This window comes from Diadema antillarum, unplaced genomic scaffold (genome assembly GCF_040938485.1).
Source record: "Diadema antillarum isolate AM-2024a unplaced genomic scaffold, OU_Dant_1.0 seq00000585_RagTag, whole genome shotgun sequence".
NCBI lineage: Eukaryota > Metazoa > Echinodermata > Echinoidea > Diadematoida > Diadematidae > Diadema > Diadema antillarum.
This window is the reverse complement of record NW_027271519.1, coordinates 276,392-292,315: the sequence shown is the minus strand read 5'-3', so window position 1 is coordinate 292,315 and position 15,924 is coordinate 276,392. Positions and strand designations below refer to the sequence as shown.

Genomic DNA, 15,924 nt, shown 5'->3' with positions numbered 1-15,924 from the left:
AAAGCGTTGTCATTTTTTCATCAGCATGATCCGATGGACTTTGTGGTGGTGCGTAAATAACGCTAGTGTTGGGGATCGATGATTATGATCAGTAATGCTTTCCTTAATGAAAATCTAATCATAACCGTTTAATGAAGTTGTATTGGAGATAACACCAGGACAAAAACTGAACTTGAAATCACCCAATGAGAGAGAGAAAAATAATAGTTACCTGATGTTTGTTTGTCTCTAGAGCTTTCTTTGCCTTTCCAATCAAGAGCTTAGGGTCCGTCTCGAGTTTGAACGAGACGACAAATGCCTCCGGTGCCCAGTGATGGATGAGGAATACAAGCATCTTGGGCACTGCTGACAGCTTGATCTGAGGAGGGCCGTGAGAAGACTGCAGTTTGTGCTCAGGCTGTGGAGAATATAAAAAACCCAAAGAAAACAAAATGAAATAGATAAAAAAAGATTATAAATCCTGGACAACTTCATACAATGAATCTGTAGAGGGGTAACCTAACCAGCAACCTCACGTATTATGTTGCACAAGATGTTAATCAATTTTATGTGACCCGCTACAACAAAAGGATCCAAAAGTCGGGGAGGACAATTTTCTGAAAAAGGCATGATGTCATTCCCTTACTCTTCTACTTTAATTTCACATATAATACAACTCATAAGAGTACTCGGTTGCGGAGATATCGATGATTTTATTAGCACATGTCAAGTGGTTGAGGAAATCAGAGTTTCGAGAAAAATGCCTTTCAAAGTTTTCCTTCCGACGCTATCATGATCAAGGGGAGGCGAGACAGTTTTCACACAGTTGACAATAGAAGGAACTCCTAGCGACCTCCGCGATGTTCATTCGAGCTTAGCGCCAGCTATCTACGCACGACCAATCAGTAATCAGAATGCCACGCACTGACCAATAAGATCGGTCCCTCGTTGCTAGGGGCGGAGTCTAGCTGCGGCGCTAAATCCAAATCTTCGGACACGTTTGATTCTGTTACGTTGAAAGTCGGAAAATCAAGGTCAAGAAAAACGCTGATTTCTTGCCTTTCCTTTGATCATTTAGCTTCAAAATTTCGGGAAATGATAGACAAGACATTGGACTACAAACTTGTGCCAAAAATAGAAATCCGATTGTTTTGACCAATTTTGATGATGTGACTTCAAACTCGCTTTTCTCGGCTCAGCCGTCAGCGACTTTAGGATCCTTTTGTTGTAGCGGGTCACATATTATGTTCCATGGCAATGACTGGAATACCTGGGAATATTGGTCTTAATGACAGCAATTTTCCGTGATATTTCATGACATAAAGCCACTTGATATTAATATTATTATCAATATCAAATCATTATCTAAAGAAAGGCATAAGCGGCTGTGAAAAGCAGTTCCCACAATTTGAAGTAGACTCTGTATTATGTGCACTTATAGCACGAGTTTGTGCACTTGTAGCCAGAATTCACGCATGTAGCACGCATTCACCCGCTCATGCAACAGACGAAACAAAATCAGGTGTTGAATTACACGGCCTCTTTCCTCAGCCTATAGTTTACATTGACGACACTCTGATATTGCACATGCAAATCAAGTGGACAAAAATACAAATTTTTAGAGTGCTGCTTAAATGCCAAATATAGATAACATTGCTATGTCAGGCAGGTTGCTACAATCCCACTTGCACACTTGACTACATCAATTAAAACTTACTGTCAGGCAAGTAGCATGTATATTTTTGGTAGAATCCCATTTTCTTTGCTTATTTTCATTTAAAATATCATAATATTCCTGGTCAGTTTCCCTTCTACCAAAGTGTCTGATATTGTGTAAATATGAAACTATGGGAGAGCTAGAATAAAAAGTAAATGCTAAAAGGTTCAAAATTGGTTAAAAGCTTTGAGTGACCATGTTTGCCATACTCAATACCTCCCATATAGCTGGTGGTGTTAGAATAAACCCTTCAGTAAGTAGTTCATTAGCATAATCCATGTCTTCATAGATCTCTTGTAGTAACCGCAAAAACCTAAAAATCATGTATGCTGGAGTGTTTCTTCATGATTTCAGTGTCATATACATCAGTCAGCAAAGTTCACCAAATTCTGATAATGAGCTGCCACAATGTTTGATGTCTTGAGCCATGGACCTTTTGATTGTCTTCTCTGTCATACAACTATGCTCCCACTAAAAATCTTCCCGTACATATCATTTAACTTGTTTCACCCTTTCACATAATTTGAGCACATTATTCAACAATCTCTACACAGAATGTGACATATATTGAATTATTACACACATTTTAAAACATTTGTCTATTGCTTTTACTATATATGCAGCTCATTGATATCATGCTCAACCCAGAACAAGTAAGTTGTGAAATTGCATGCTGTAGATATCAACTCCAGCAGATCAATGATTTAAACAGCGCCATCTCAAGTCCATGGTGGATGCTTCAACTAGTTCTAGACAGCTAAAACTGAGAAAGCTTTGATAATACGACCTGAAATAAAGATCGAGCACATCCAACAGCAGACCACGGTATGAAAAAATCAATCAGCACATACAAAGGAATTGTGTTCTTTACTAGCACGCTCTGTTAATTAGAATATTTGCACTAACCCCACAACAATTAGTGCTTGAACTACAACTTCAAAACAATGTTTAATAGACTAAAAACTTTTAACTAAAGCCAAAATAACGATCTTTCAATATCAAGGAGCAATAAATCATCCTTTACAACAATCTATTTTATGAGACAACCATGGTAGACATTGGGTACCTTGTAATCTGTGCTAGCACTTAGCATCATGCTATAACCAGGGCTGCACACTAACCCATTTTTTCTACTGGTCCTGCCTGTCTGTTGAACCGGTAGGGACCCTGTTTTTCCATTTTTTACTGGTCCATTCCTGAAAAAAGTTACTGGTCCAACAGTGATTTTTACTGGTCCTGGACCGTCGGACCAGTGCCAGTGTGCAGTCCTCTATAACAGAGAGACAGACTGTACGTTAGGTGGCAACTTGCCTGTAATCACTTATCTTTTTCTATGATAAAGCTATGTTTATAGAATACTTAACACCCAAATAACTGATACAACTATGGTGATAAGTGTGCAGCCATCACTTACACTAGCTATCTGTATCAGACTAATTACTACTTATTGCTCAGGACAATTTTAATAATAATAATAATAATAATAACTAGAAATGTCGCTATGGCGACTGATGCCTCCGCCATAATGCATGATTCTCCCAATAGGTGTATAGTACAATGTCTTCACAATGTGTGATGACAGTTTCACATAACCAGAGACTCCAACTCTCCCGTTTTCGACGGGAGATCTCCCGCCGAAATCCCATTTTTGCAAAATCTCCCGTTCTCCCGCTTGAGAGTTAATTTCTCCCGCCAGGGCTCTGTGTCTCCCGCTTGAAATGATTTCTTACTTAATATCATTGTATGTTGAAAAAATAAGCCTTAGATAGCACGAGAGAGCATCTAGAACCCTAGAGCAAGGAACTTCGCACATATCAAATTGGAGTCTCCCGTTTGCTAGGGGTTTCAGGCGGGAGAATCTCCCGATCAGAAGGTGCTTAGGGTTGGAGTCTCTGCATAACTGGCAAAATATCGAAATAACAGGTTTGTCAGAAATATCCTGAATGTTCACTTTCCATGAACTGGGTTTGCTATAATTGTCTATTAAAGAGTACACATATTTGAGGAATTGAAAATTTTCACTTGACTTCTGACCGACCTTATTATAAGTTTATGCATTGAGTATAATTTTCAAGGTATGAAGAAAGAGTGTAATTACAGTACAAAATATATATTTTTTTCATTTAAAACTGACCTTTGACCCTTAACCTTTGACCTTTGACCTTCTGGCTAGAAATTTCCAAGAGAATCTCCATTAAGTAATACATGTATATATATTACACTTTAAAACTAATATTAGGGAAAGCTGCTTCATCCAGTTTTGAGTTATCATGTAAACAGATAAATTTTAGGATTTGACCTTGATCTTTGACCTTTGACCTCTGTCCGATTTCACTGAAACACTAATCAAGTAATTGTCCCATCATACATCATCCTCCAACAAAGTTTGGTGAAATTTGCTCCATCCAGTCTTGAGTAATCGCGTAAACGGATACAATTTCATGATTTGACCTTGACCCTTGACCTTTGACCTTTAGCCGATTTCACCCAAAATCTAATCAAATCATTGCCCCATCATACTTCATACTTGGACCAAGTTTGGTAAAATTTCAGTCAATATTACTCAAGTTATCGCGTAAACGAAAGCGGACGGACGTACGTACAGACGGACGGACAACCCGAAAACATAATGCCTCCGGCACCACTTCGTGGCGGAGGCATAATAAATCATTTATTAAGCGCAGAAACTATGTATATATATTCTACTGCGCTTCAAGAGCTCTTAAATTCCTATGTTGCACAATGCTGCATGGGAAGTACAAGAAGAAATAGACCCATGCTAAAACAAAAAAGTTTTCACTTTTGATTTAAAACTATCTAAAGTCTGACATTTCCGAATGTCTAATGGTAATCTATTCCACAACCTAGGGGCTGCACAAGAAAATGATCGGTCACCTAAGGTAACTTTTGTTTTGATTTGGGGTATCTGCAATATCAATCTATCATTTGTACTGCGGAGATTATGGCTATGAGTCTGAGATTTAAAGTTCAATATAAAGTCACTGATATAACTAGGGGCCTGACCATTCAGAGCTTTATAAACCAACATCAACATCTTGAAATCAATTCTTTGGCGAATGGGCAGCCAGTGCAATTCCTTTAAAAGTGGTGTAACATGAGCAAATCTTGGGAGATTGCAAATCAATCCTGCACATGTGTTTTGGACCCGCTGCAACTTAACTATCTGTGAATCTGGTAATCCGTACAACAGACTGTTACAATAGTCTAATTTGCTTATAACACATGCGTGGACAATAATCTTCATGCTTTCCTGATCAAAATATTTACGGATGCGTCTCAAATTATATATCATATAATATGCTGATTTACATACACTAATAACCTGAGATTCCATATTCAAATGGGTATCGAAAACACCCCCAAGTTTCTCACATTATTGGATGGTTTTATAACAGTATCAATTTTGCAATCAAAGAGAGGATTCTTTTGCAGGTATGGTGGCTATTGAAAGAATATCTTAATCGTTATGAGCCACAGGCTTGATTAGAGATTTTGCATGCCTGCTTGCCCACAACTCCCAAACAGTCTACATTATAGGATCTCCTAATTGTCCTTTTCACACAAAACTTACACCAAAAGAGGCAACCTTGAATGTCACTGTACTGCACACTTACATCTTCATGCATGTCAACTGGTGGGGCAACAATTGAAGCTTTAAACTTTAACAACACAAAGTAAGATTATTTTCCTCTCCAAGTGAATTCTAAAGGGCAGATTTTTTTTTTCTTTTTTTTTCTGCTACAGTTTTGTGAAGATGTCGTCTTAACTGAAGCCCTGCACTAAATGGTCAGTATAAAAATAATGCAGACGTCTGAATGTGTTGGTAGGAATTGCATGCATAAGGTAACTATGAATTTGTTTCACACATGAGGTGCAGCCAAAGTGGTTTAAACAAGTTTCCATGATAGTTACCACATACATGCTATTCCTATTAAAGAAGAAGAAGAAAAAATCTGCATCTTATACTTACAGAACGATGGACTTTTTTTTTTCAATCATGTATTTGATAATTACTGACACACGGCAAATTTACTGAATGTATGACTAGCCATGCATCTAGTAATTAACCCATTGAGGACAAGTCCCGAGTATACTCGGGCAGGTGCCTATGAGAAATACGTGTTGTAGCAATATCAGTCCGTCCTCAACAGGTTAAAGAAACATTGCAAATTTCCTACACAGAGCAACTTGACCAGATGCATGGCTGTCATTTAATTAAATCCAATTATAATTATAATTATAATTGGATTTACCTGGTATGTACAAATATATCATGACAGAGTTTACAGTGGCTATCATCAGAGATTGTGATAATAATTTGAAATCGAAACGTCTGGCCAAGGAAAAAAAATCAAAGCACAGCTCGCGACCACTGAAACTGTGGAGATTTCTCCCCTGATCCATGATACCGAGTGACAGAATTCTGCAAGAGCTATGATGGCACAATACTCCCTATTACGACATGTACACTTCAAGTAAATCACGTGCTAGCAGATAAATCAGAGTTTATCCTCAAAACATTAATACAAACCAGTTCATCTCTTGGAATGTAGAAGTCTGACACAGCAGCAGCGAGGAAGATCATGGCACTGTGGCGGAGCAGGGAGAGGGCCTCAGAGATCCCCCGCAGGAGGTAGAGGTAGTCTTGGAGCGAGAAGAATGGAATGATAAGGAGACTGTTGGAGCTGAGGGCCTCCTGTCTGGCCTTGACCAGCTGGTAGACTTTCACCCTGTGTGATGGGTTCACTATTGAGGAGGAGAAACAAGAGTCATACAAAAATAACTCACATAATTCAACATTGTTTCAACTGATATGTCTCAGAACTACATAATACATTGCTTGGCATTCATTTCTGCATCATCTTTAATTGAGTATAGACAAGTTTATCATCAACAGACAATACATGGTCTTTCTGACTTTACTCCATTCTTTCAGCATCTTCCCGTCCCTTTCTCCATTGAAAGCAACATTGTCAGTGGCAATGGCATTATGGCATACAAGGTATTTATAACCTGGCGGTCCTCCTAGCACTGGATATGCCTAGAAACAGCTTGCTCACCTCTTTCTCCTGGACACAAAGCAAGATTATTTTTCTGTACAACTACATTTCAAAAGGGTAGATTTCCTTTTTTTTTAAATGGTTCTGTGTTCTACATGTTTACAGTTGACTTACACACAATGCCCATTAGGGAAATATCTGACAATCTAAAACAAAGTACTTGTAGGTACAACATGAGCTCTATGAGAGACAGAGTTGTGGGCCTGAATAAGGATAAAGAAACTTAACATCACAGCTGCAAGGTCAATTTCTATGTGGGAAAGGGGGACTAGCTTCATTAGTAATATCAAAATATGTGTAACAGCAGCATATTAGCAGGGCATAATCAGCAAAAGGTTTTCCAAACTTTGTTTTGTTACTACATGTATTAGGGAGCCATGCAATTCCATGAACAGTATCGAAGTGCTTCGGAGGGGGGGGGGGGGGGGAAGCCTCCTTAGATATCTGAACAAAAACAAAAAACAAAAAAAAAACTCATTTTACTTCAGTTCAGTGAATAAAAAGCTAACAAATTCAGCTGTTGGACCAACTTGTGAACAGTACTGACATCCGAAGGTGGTATTTAGTGGAATTGACAAAAAATTGCTTTTACAGTTGGTATTTAGTCGTGTTCAACAAAGTTTAGTTACAGAAGTTCTCATCAGAAAAGATTGGGGAAAGAGCACATTCTCTTTGAGTAATTACCACTGGAGTGCTCATTGCCTCAAAAGCAAGTTCCATAACACATAACACAAGTAGCTACACAAAATAAAATTGATGATGCCAAGGCTGCTCTTCTATTTAATCATTGATTCATTAACCCTTTTTGTGCCAGGGACTTTGGACAGTTTGTAAAATGCTATGGGGTTTTCTGTGCTTATCACAATCAAAGCACACAAAGGGCTATTGAAAGAAATCATTATCAGGGCAACAGTGATCAAAGCAGATATCATATCACATATAATATTCACTATTTGAATCCCTGACAAGTTAGAAGCAAAATAAGACTGAGCTCATACTATCCACACAGATGTGTCCATCATCTGAATGCAACTACAAGACACCATAAACACCTCAACTTGAAGGAAACAGGTACCATGGTAGGTGCCTAGATTTAGATATGCTGGTTAATATGCAGTGACAAACCTTGAACAGAGGCCGTGTCCGAGTCATCCTCTGTCGTCAACATGAAAAGGTCAAACAGGGACTCATCTGGAAAGTGCCTCAGAAAAGGCTTCGCTGACTTACTCCGCTGCAGAAAGATAACTGCATAATCTTCTGCGAGGAAGTATCTGATTTTAGTAAGATCAGGTTTGAAAAAAAGAAAAGATACACAAATTAGTTATGAGCAAAGGGTAAAAGAGAGAATTAAACAAGATGATTTTGAAGCAATTTACTGCATACTATCAAAAACTGCACATTGTCTACAATATCAAATCATCCCCCTCTGTTACAGTTGAGATGCCCTTGATGGTACTGCCAAGATGAATTCCAAAACATTATACCCTTCCTCTGTGCATTTTTTTTTTTTTTTCTGATCACCCGGTAGCAGCATTTTAATAACTTTAAGAAATGCCTAATGCTAAATCAATCTGCCACTTCCATGAAAAATTAGAATATCTCTTAAGAGCTCCAGGCCTCAATTGAAAAGTAACACAATAAAATTTGCAAAACTTAACTGCACAATAATCAGGAGCTAAAGTTTTGAAAAGAAGGCTTGAAATAGAAAATATCAATCACAGTCAGATAAAATTTTGTGACAGAGGAGATGCTTAGTTTCTTTAGATTTCTCCTCATCTGCAAGAACTTGAAGTCAGAGGAATCCCCATACTCAGTGGATGCAGCTCCTCGAGTCCCAGTGCTGAAGTTGTCAATGAATCTGACTGTCCGGCTCTCAATGGGCACTGCTGTTCCTCCAGACTACTGGTAAAACAAACAAAAAACATAATGTCATATGAATAGCTTTCAGGAAGTGAAGGTATACCAGGTACTCTAGATATTATTGGTAGAGAAAATAATTTCATTCCAGAGCAAAAAAGAAAGGTATAATGGCTTACGTACAAGTACACAACTTTTTTCTAAAATGCACTGAAAAAAACATTCTATGTTTCATTTATAAACATTGGTGAAATGTCTGCTCAAAAAAGGACAGACAGACTGAAGAGTAAAAGTAATAAGAGCAATGTCATTTGCCATGAGGTACACACAATGTACCGTATTGCAAAAATAAAAAGAGATTCCTTGAATATCACATTGTCCATAAATCAATATGCATATCAACTGTAGCTGACATACTGAATACACACCACCTAAATGAGGTACATACAATGTATTGCAAAAATAGAAATAAATTCCTTGAATATCACATTGTCCATAAATTAATATGCATATCAACTGTAGCTGACATACTGAATACACACCACCTAAATGAGAAGTATTCTTTCCACTACGGTACTCACCATAAACTGTGAACATCAGTTTCACGGCATTCTACACTTCATGATAGTTTATGCAAATTAATGTATCATCCAGCCTTCAATAGTTGAAGTAGGTGGTTTCATGGAGCAAGTACTAGTATACCTATCAGAAAATGCAAATAAGGTGATACTGTAAAAGTGGAAATTTTCAAGGTGTTGAAATTTTCGCGCATTTCGCGCAATCAGAAACTAGCGCGAAAATAAAAGCACACGAATATTTCTGCTTGCCATATGCTCATGTAGTTGGATGTCTTGATACCGCAGAATTAAAAACCCTAGACCAAACTCTATAATCTAAACCTAACCCTAATCTTTACTCTAACATGTATCACTAACGGCTGAGCGCGAAAAATTAGTCCCGCAAAAATATCCACTTTTACAGTAGTCCATTTGGAATGTCTTTGCCTCCAGTGCACTGGCCTTGTCTCCCCTGTGCAAGTTCAGTACATGATGTTCAGTAACAATCGCATGACTGAAGTACCGGTACTCACTACTTTTATGAACCAGCAATTCTAAATAACTATACTAGTTTCTATATAAACTAAAACAAGGAGGATAATATCAGAATGAGATAACTTAAAAAATGAATACTTCAGTGCATAATTCTCAGCCTTAAAAGCACATCATTGCAAACTGAATAACAAATAGTACCGGTAGTACGGCTTTATTCAAAGCAATAACACGATAAAAGCTATCTTTAATTGCCGTCACACCCACATACTATGATTGAATCAAGCATGAAAAAAAAAGAACAAACAAACATTATTTTGCTCTTCAAAACACGGGCATTTTTGTCTCATTTCACCTGTCCACTGTAAGTAAAAAGCGAAGTATAGTGAGGTGCCCACACCTCGTCAAGGGCCCGAAAACCATCACCCTGCTTAAAATTGCTACAAGTGCACTGAACAAAAATTTACACCCACGACTATGTTCAGCATGCTTAATACTTTACAGAGTTACCACAACCAAGCAAACCGAGTTGAAAACCGAATAATTTTTGTGGTGAAAATCTTAAATTTATATTAGGAATACGTGTCTAAGTATCATCACGGTCACCCGCACGCGTCTTTCATGTGCTTTGTCTATGGGAGGGAGGGGTGACGAGGTGTGGGCGCCTTCCCCAGTGCACAACTAACATTAGATTTCTTTTCTGCATCATTCACGTTTGACGACAATAGCTGCAAATTTCCAGTATTGATCCGTGAACTTGTGGTTCTCCTGGAATCTTCAGCATTTTTTCAGGTTACCGGTACATGTGAGAGGGATTTCATAGAATTTCAGTGACGAAATGTGATTAAAACATGCATAAACATTAACTAAGACGAGGTGCGGCTCGTTATGTGTGAACAGGGAGGTGGCCACATCTCCCTGGTGCGGATGGAGCGCCCCGATCGAGGCCGGAGGTAATAGATCTATTTCATACCCCTCACGTTAGCAGACGACTAGATCTATAAATATAGGATAGTAAATCTACTCTTGACGTTAGTAGACGTGTCTAATACTGTAGACTAATAATGATGATGAGCCAGGGTTGCCCTTTTTCAGACCTGCCATGTAATAACGATTTTTATACTAGAGTTCTACGTCTAAAATGTTAGATCTGAAGGAAATAAACGACAATTCAAACAGTCGTACAGATGAAGTAACCAGCATGCAGTTAGGGACCACTGACTGGATCTAACGTTAGTCGTGCATAGCGAAACACGCACCCACAGGGTAACGTTATACGGGCTTTCACCTTATCGGAATTTACTCGACCTGCAAAAATTTCACTCTGATTCAGATTTGTAATTACCGTGACAAGGACAACGTTTTTCTTGGTACTCTGGTGATGTTCCACAAATTTGGTCACTTGCTGACATGTCTCCTGAAAATCTTTGGGAGCTGGGAAGTCTTCGAAAAACCGATCCATATCGACTTCGAGTTTCGGCAAAAATTAAATAGTCTTTCTCAAGACGTAGTTTACATCAAATGTGGCGCTCTGTACTGTTATCTTTGGTGTACTGATCCACACCATCCATATCCACCCCACCCCCCCCCCCCCCCCCCCCAAGTAATACCCGAGATGTGGAAATCTTTCAGTGTTCGTTTGTTGTTGTTTTTTTAATCTAAGACCGTCCAAATAATTAAAGGGACTTTACAGTACTGGTCGAGATGGGGATTCATAATTATTTTGAACATTCCTCGGTGAGATAATGAGAAACCTCTCATACGCCAAAGAGCATATTTTAAGAAGGATTCATCGTTTATTTGATGAAAATTGTTTTTCAAATGGCTGAGATATCAAAAAAGTGATAATAATAAAAGGCGACAGGCCATGCCTTTTATTAGGATCTCTTTGTTCACCTTGTTTTTGGATATCTCAGCCATTTCCAAACCGGTTAGTTTTCATCAACTTGATACCCCTTACGAATTGCATGCTCTTTGACATCTCATAGAGTGCATGGTTTCTGAATATCTCGCAAAACGTTAAGAGCTAAATCCTCATCTCAACCAGAACTGTACACACCCTTTAACCAAAAATGTGCACAAGATGGTTGAATTTGAATTCTGAAAATGCGAAAACTAGAGGAATAACCCTCTCTGCCCTCACCTGCTTGGTCCAATTGATTTTTGTACACTTTCAGACTGAAAAATTATCAGATTTATGAGTATGTATGGTTGATGTTGTATTACATTGGTATCACATATTCAGATAGGGCCTCATCCACGTCTAACTCTCCTTATGATGTCGGTCCCCTGATTTCTCCTTTGTTACAGTATTGATGCCTTAATTATTTTGATTCATATGTCACTTCAGACTGATGTTGTTACGCAAATGTATATTTTTTTTGTATTGATTTGTATGTTATCTGTATCATTCTGTTTTCATTTGCAATTGTATTCGGAGAAAGAAAATGCAGAAATAAACCAACCAACCAAACAAACACACTCTATCTGGAATGGCAGTTGTCATGGTAATGACAGAATCCATGTATCGTTATAAGTTGCTGTGTTCTAGCAAGAGTTGCTATTCTAACAATCTTTTATGAAACAGGGCCCTGATCCTTCACTTCCAACAAATTTCACCAAAATGTGCACCAGATCGCTAAATTCTAGGTCAGAAAGTGCAAAATCTCCCTCTTAGGAGGACTAAGACCCGACCTCCCCAACGTTTAACTCAGTCACCGTGCTGCTCCCTCGCGCATCACATCTTCCAAGTTTTGCCCCCTAATCGTGAAAACGGATCGACGCCCCTGTCACATAAGACCATTACCTGTTTCACCTGTTTGATATACAAATTACTATACCTCGATCTGCTCGACATACGGTAAAACGGTGATTTCTTCCAGCATTAGGGCCTACCGGCATTTTCTGATATGTCAAGAAAGAAAATGCCAACTATAATATTACATCCCCTTTCACCCACTAATAAAGAGATAGATTCTACCACAGCAACATGCAGACAGAATCCCTATGAAGATAACATCATACTCCATAGGGCCTACCTTACCCTTACAAAAAATAACCATGAAATTTAAGGTATTACCATGGTAAAACCTCAATTACCATAGTAAAACCATGGTATCGATGGTATTACTACGAGTACCACAGAAAAACCATGGTGATGCATGGTGATACCACAGAAAAACCATGGTAAACTATCATTACCATGACACAACCATGGTACTGATACGTATACCATAGAATAACCGTGAAGTCTATGGTATTTCCATGGTCTTACCATAGGCGCCACAAAACAACCATAGTAATAGTATGTTATGATTTTTATACCATAGCACTACCATGGTATTACTACCAGTACCATGGAAAAACCATGCCATCTACTGTATTTGCCTGGTATAACTATACAGGTACAATAAAATAACTATGGTGATGCCGGGTTATGGCCATCATACCATGGCGTCACCACGGTATTACCACTTGTATACCATAAAATAACCATGGTATATAGGGCATTTCCTCAGTATCGCTGCACTAATTAACCATGGATACCATGTAATAACCATCATACCATAGCACGGTTATGGCACTACTAGGCCTACTTGTACCATAGAATAACCATGGAGATACCATATAATAACCATCATACCATGTACTACAACCACAGGGTCTTTAATTGTACCGCAGCATATATAACCATAGTCTTTATGTTATCTTCTGTATTTCTAAAGGTACACAAAAACACCCATGGTGATACCGTGGTTCAACAACAAAATATCAATATATGATATTCTTATAGCTGAAAGGAATTGTACAGTAGGTACTGGTTGAGATGAGGATTCAGATTTATAACTTTTTTTTTTCATTCAGATGATAAACCTCTTCTGAAATATGAAAGAGCATGTACAGCTGTAATTTCAAGAAGGATTCAACGTTTTGAAGAAAATTCGTCTTGAAATGGCTGAGATTACCAATCCCTTCCCCCCCCCCAAAAAAAAAAAAATCAAAATGAAATTGACAGGCCCCATCTTTCACTAGGAGCTCTTTGTTTTAATTTGTTTTCGATATTTCAGTCATTTCTCAGCCTGTTTTCATTAAATAAATGTTTGAGTCCTCTTCTGCTCTTTACCATTTCAAAGAGTGGTTTCTAAATATCTCGCAAAACGTTACAAGCTGAATCCTCATCTCGTCCAGTATTGTATACTCCCTTTAAATGTCAAATAATGACAAAAAAAGGTACATTCTCTACTGGTATCACAAGGAAAAAATGGTCCCATTATAGCTATCCGTTTGACCCAACTTGTTCAAATAGTTGCAAACTGGAAGTAGGCCGAAACTCGTTCACATTACCATGGTGTGAATTACCATACAGTTAAAGATGAAAATTAAAACCAACTCACACCATTCCAGCTGACACTAAATTGAATGAGCTGGCACACTCTGAAAAACACCAATCAATTCCAGCTGAAATGGCCTGGCTCTAAATCATTGATTATGAAGTTTTATTTGTACCAACTGGAAAACATGCCCCTCAACTGGCAGATTCACTAGTTGACTCCACTTAGACAAGTTGACTCCAAACTAACATTTCATTCCAACTGACAGACTGAAGCAAATGAAATAAACTGCGCAATTGTCTACCAATTAGAATTTATTGACATAACCTACAGATTCACCACTGGATTCCAATTGCAAGAAACGGAATAAAGTGTCATACTGAAATATCAACTACCCGATTCCTGTATAGATACAGCTGGACATAAACGGGCCCTTAATAATTGTATTGAAATTGACTATAAGACACAACTGGCAGATTTACCAGTTGATTCCACTTGAAAGCGATGGAATGGACTGGTACACTGAGAAAACATAGCTGACTCCAGTTTGAACAAATGGATCAAACTGTGATGAGTGAGTTAATAATAACACATGTAATAGTAGTAGCATAGTAGTACTGGTGATAATAATAATGATGATGATAATAATAATAATAATAATAATAATAATAATAATTATAAGGTCTTATCCAGGAGAGCCTCTCCACTGTTGCCACTGCTCTATACCACAGGGCCCTGCCATACCACTAACAGTTGAACTGTTCTAATGAAAATGACAGATTAAAAAAAATTAGATCTATTGTGTGAACTGGAATATTAAAGCCTATTGGTTGATTCCAGTAGGAAGAGATAGACCAAAGTATGCCCTTTGACAAAGTGGGATCAACTGGACCCAACAAGCAGATTTTTCAGTAGATGATCCACTTGAAAGAAATTGTGTGAAATGGCATACAACAACCAGTTGATTCCAGGTGAAACAATGAGTGCACAATCGAGTTCAACACCCACAAATCATACAGCCAACAAATCAAACAACCCATAAATTTGACGCCTAGCAAACAAGGCCCATATGACTGCGACACTAGGTAAATAGGCCCACGACACTTTTACAATAACGTAAGCCCCATGATGCAATGTCGAGCTTGTGGGCCTTATGACTTGTGGGATGACCCCGAAAAATTGGACCAATTTGGTGCAGGTTGAATCGACTGGACACAACTGGCAGATTTACCAGTAAAAACTGGCATACTAAAACATCAACTCCATGATTCCAGCAGATTCAGCTTTTTTGAACCAGGCTCTTGTATACCTGTTGCAAATGACTTGACACAACTGATAGATTTATTCAACTTGAAAGCAATGCAGATTTAACCTACATGCACTTTGATAAAGTTTAGGCCGTAACAGTTAGTAGAACCAAGCCGGGATAAATGGACCAAACTGGCATGACTGGGGAAGTTCATACCAGTTCATCAAATCTGGCAGTTTTACCAGTTGATTCCACTTTTTAAACGATTATAAATGTACCAATACATTACAGTCAAAACTATTGGACCATTATGAGTATACTTGCAACAAATGGGAAAAATCAAAATATATATCAACTGATTCTAAAGGTAAACCCCTTAAACTCTAAGGGACGTGGCAGGAGAGGGAAGGGCGGAATCCACCCTCGAAGTTCCGAGTCTGCGATGGAAGAGACCCTGTCATGAGACATTTTGACTTTTTTTCAAGTTCAACTTCAAATTCATTGTTGTTTTTTCCACAGCAAAATAATATATTTGGTGAACATAAATCTCGCTTTCTTCAATGAAAGTATAATGCATGTAATTTGTACAGAGACAGCAATAATTGAAAACCTAAAGTAGGGGTACAATGCAATGGTTGCTGAGGTAACAAAAGTGAAATAA

At 38.2% G+C, this 15,924-nt stretch overlaps 1 protein-coding gene across 1 annotated transcript in view; it reads right to left on the bottom strand.

Moving 5' to 3' along the window:
- The window catches only part of LOC139735556 (phosphopantothenate--cysteine ligase-like), a 46,429-nt gene extending 38,412 nt beyond the window's left edge, over nt 1–8,017 (bottom strand). The window contains exons 1-3 of the mRNA XM_071646314.1: nt 7,903–8,017; nt 6,249–6,463; nt 212–397 (exon numbers count right to left, since the gene is read on the bottom strand). Coding sequence (XP_071502415.1) covers nt 212–397; nt 6,249–6,463; nt 7,903–7,945 — 444 coding nt within the window. The 5' untranslated portion in view covers nt 7,946–8,017. The remainder of the gene's footprint in view (nt 1–211; nt 398–6,248; nt 6,464–7,902) is intronic.
- Nucleotides 8,018–15,924: the final 7,907 nt, after the last annotated feature.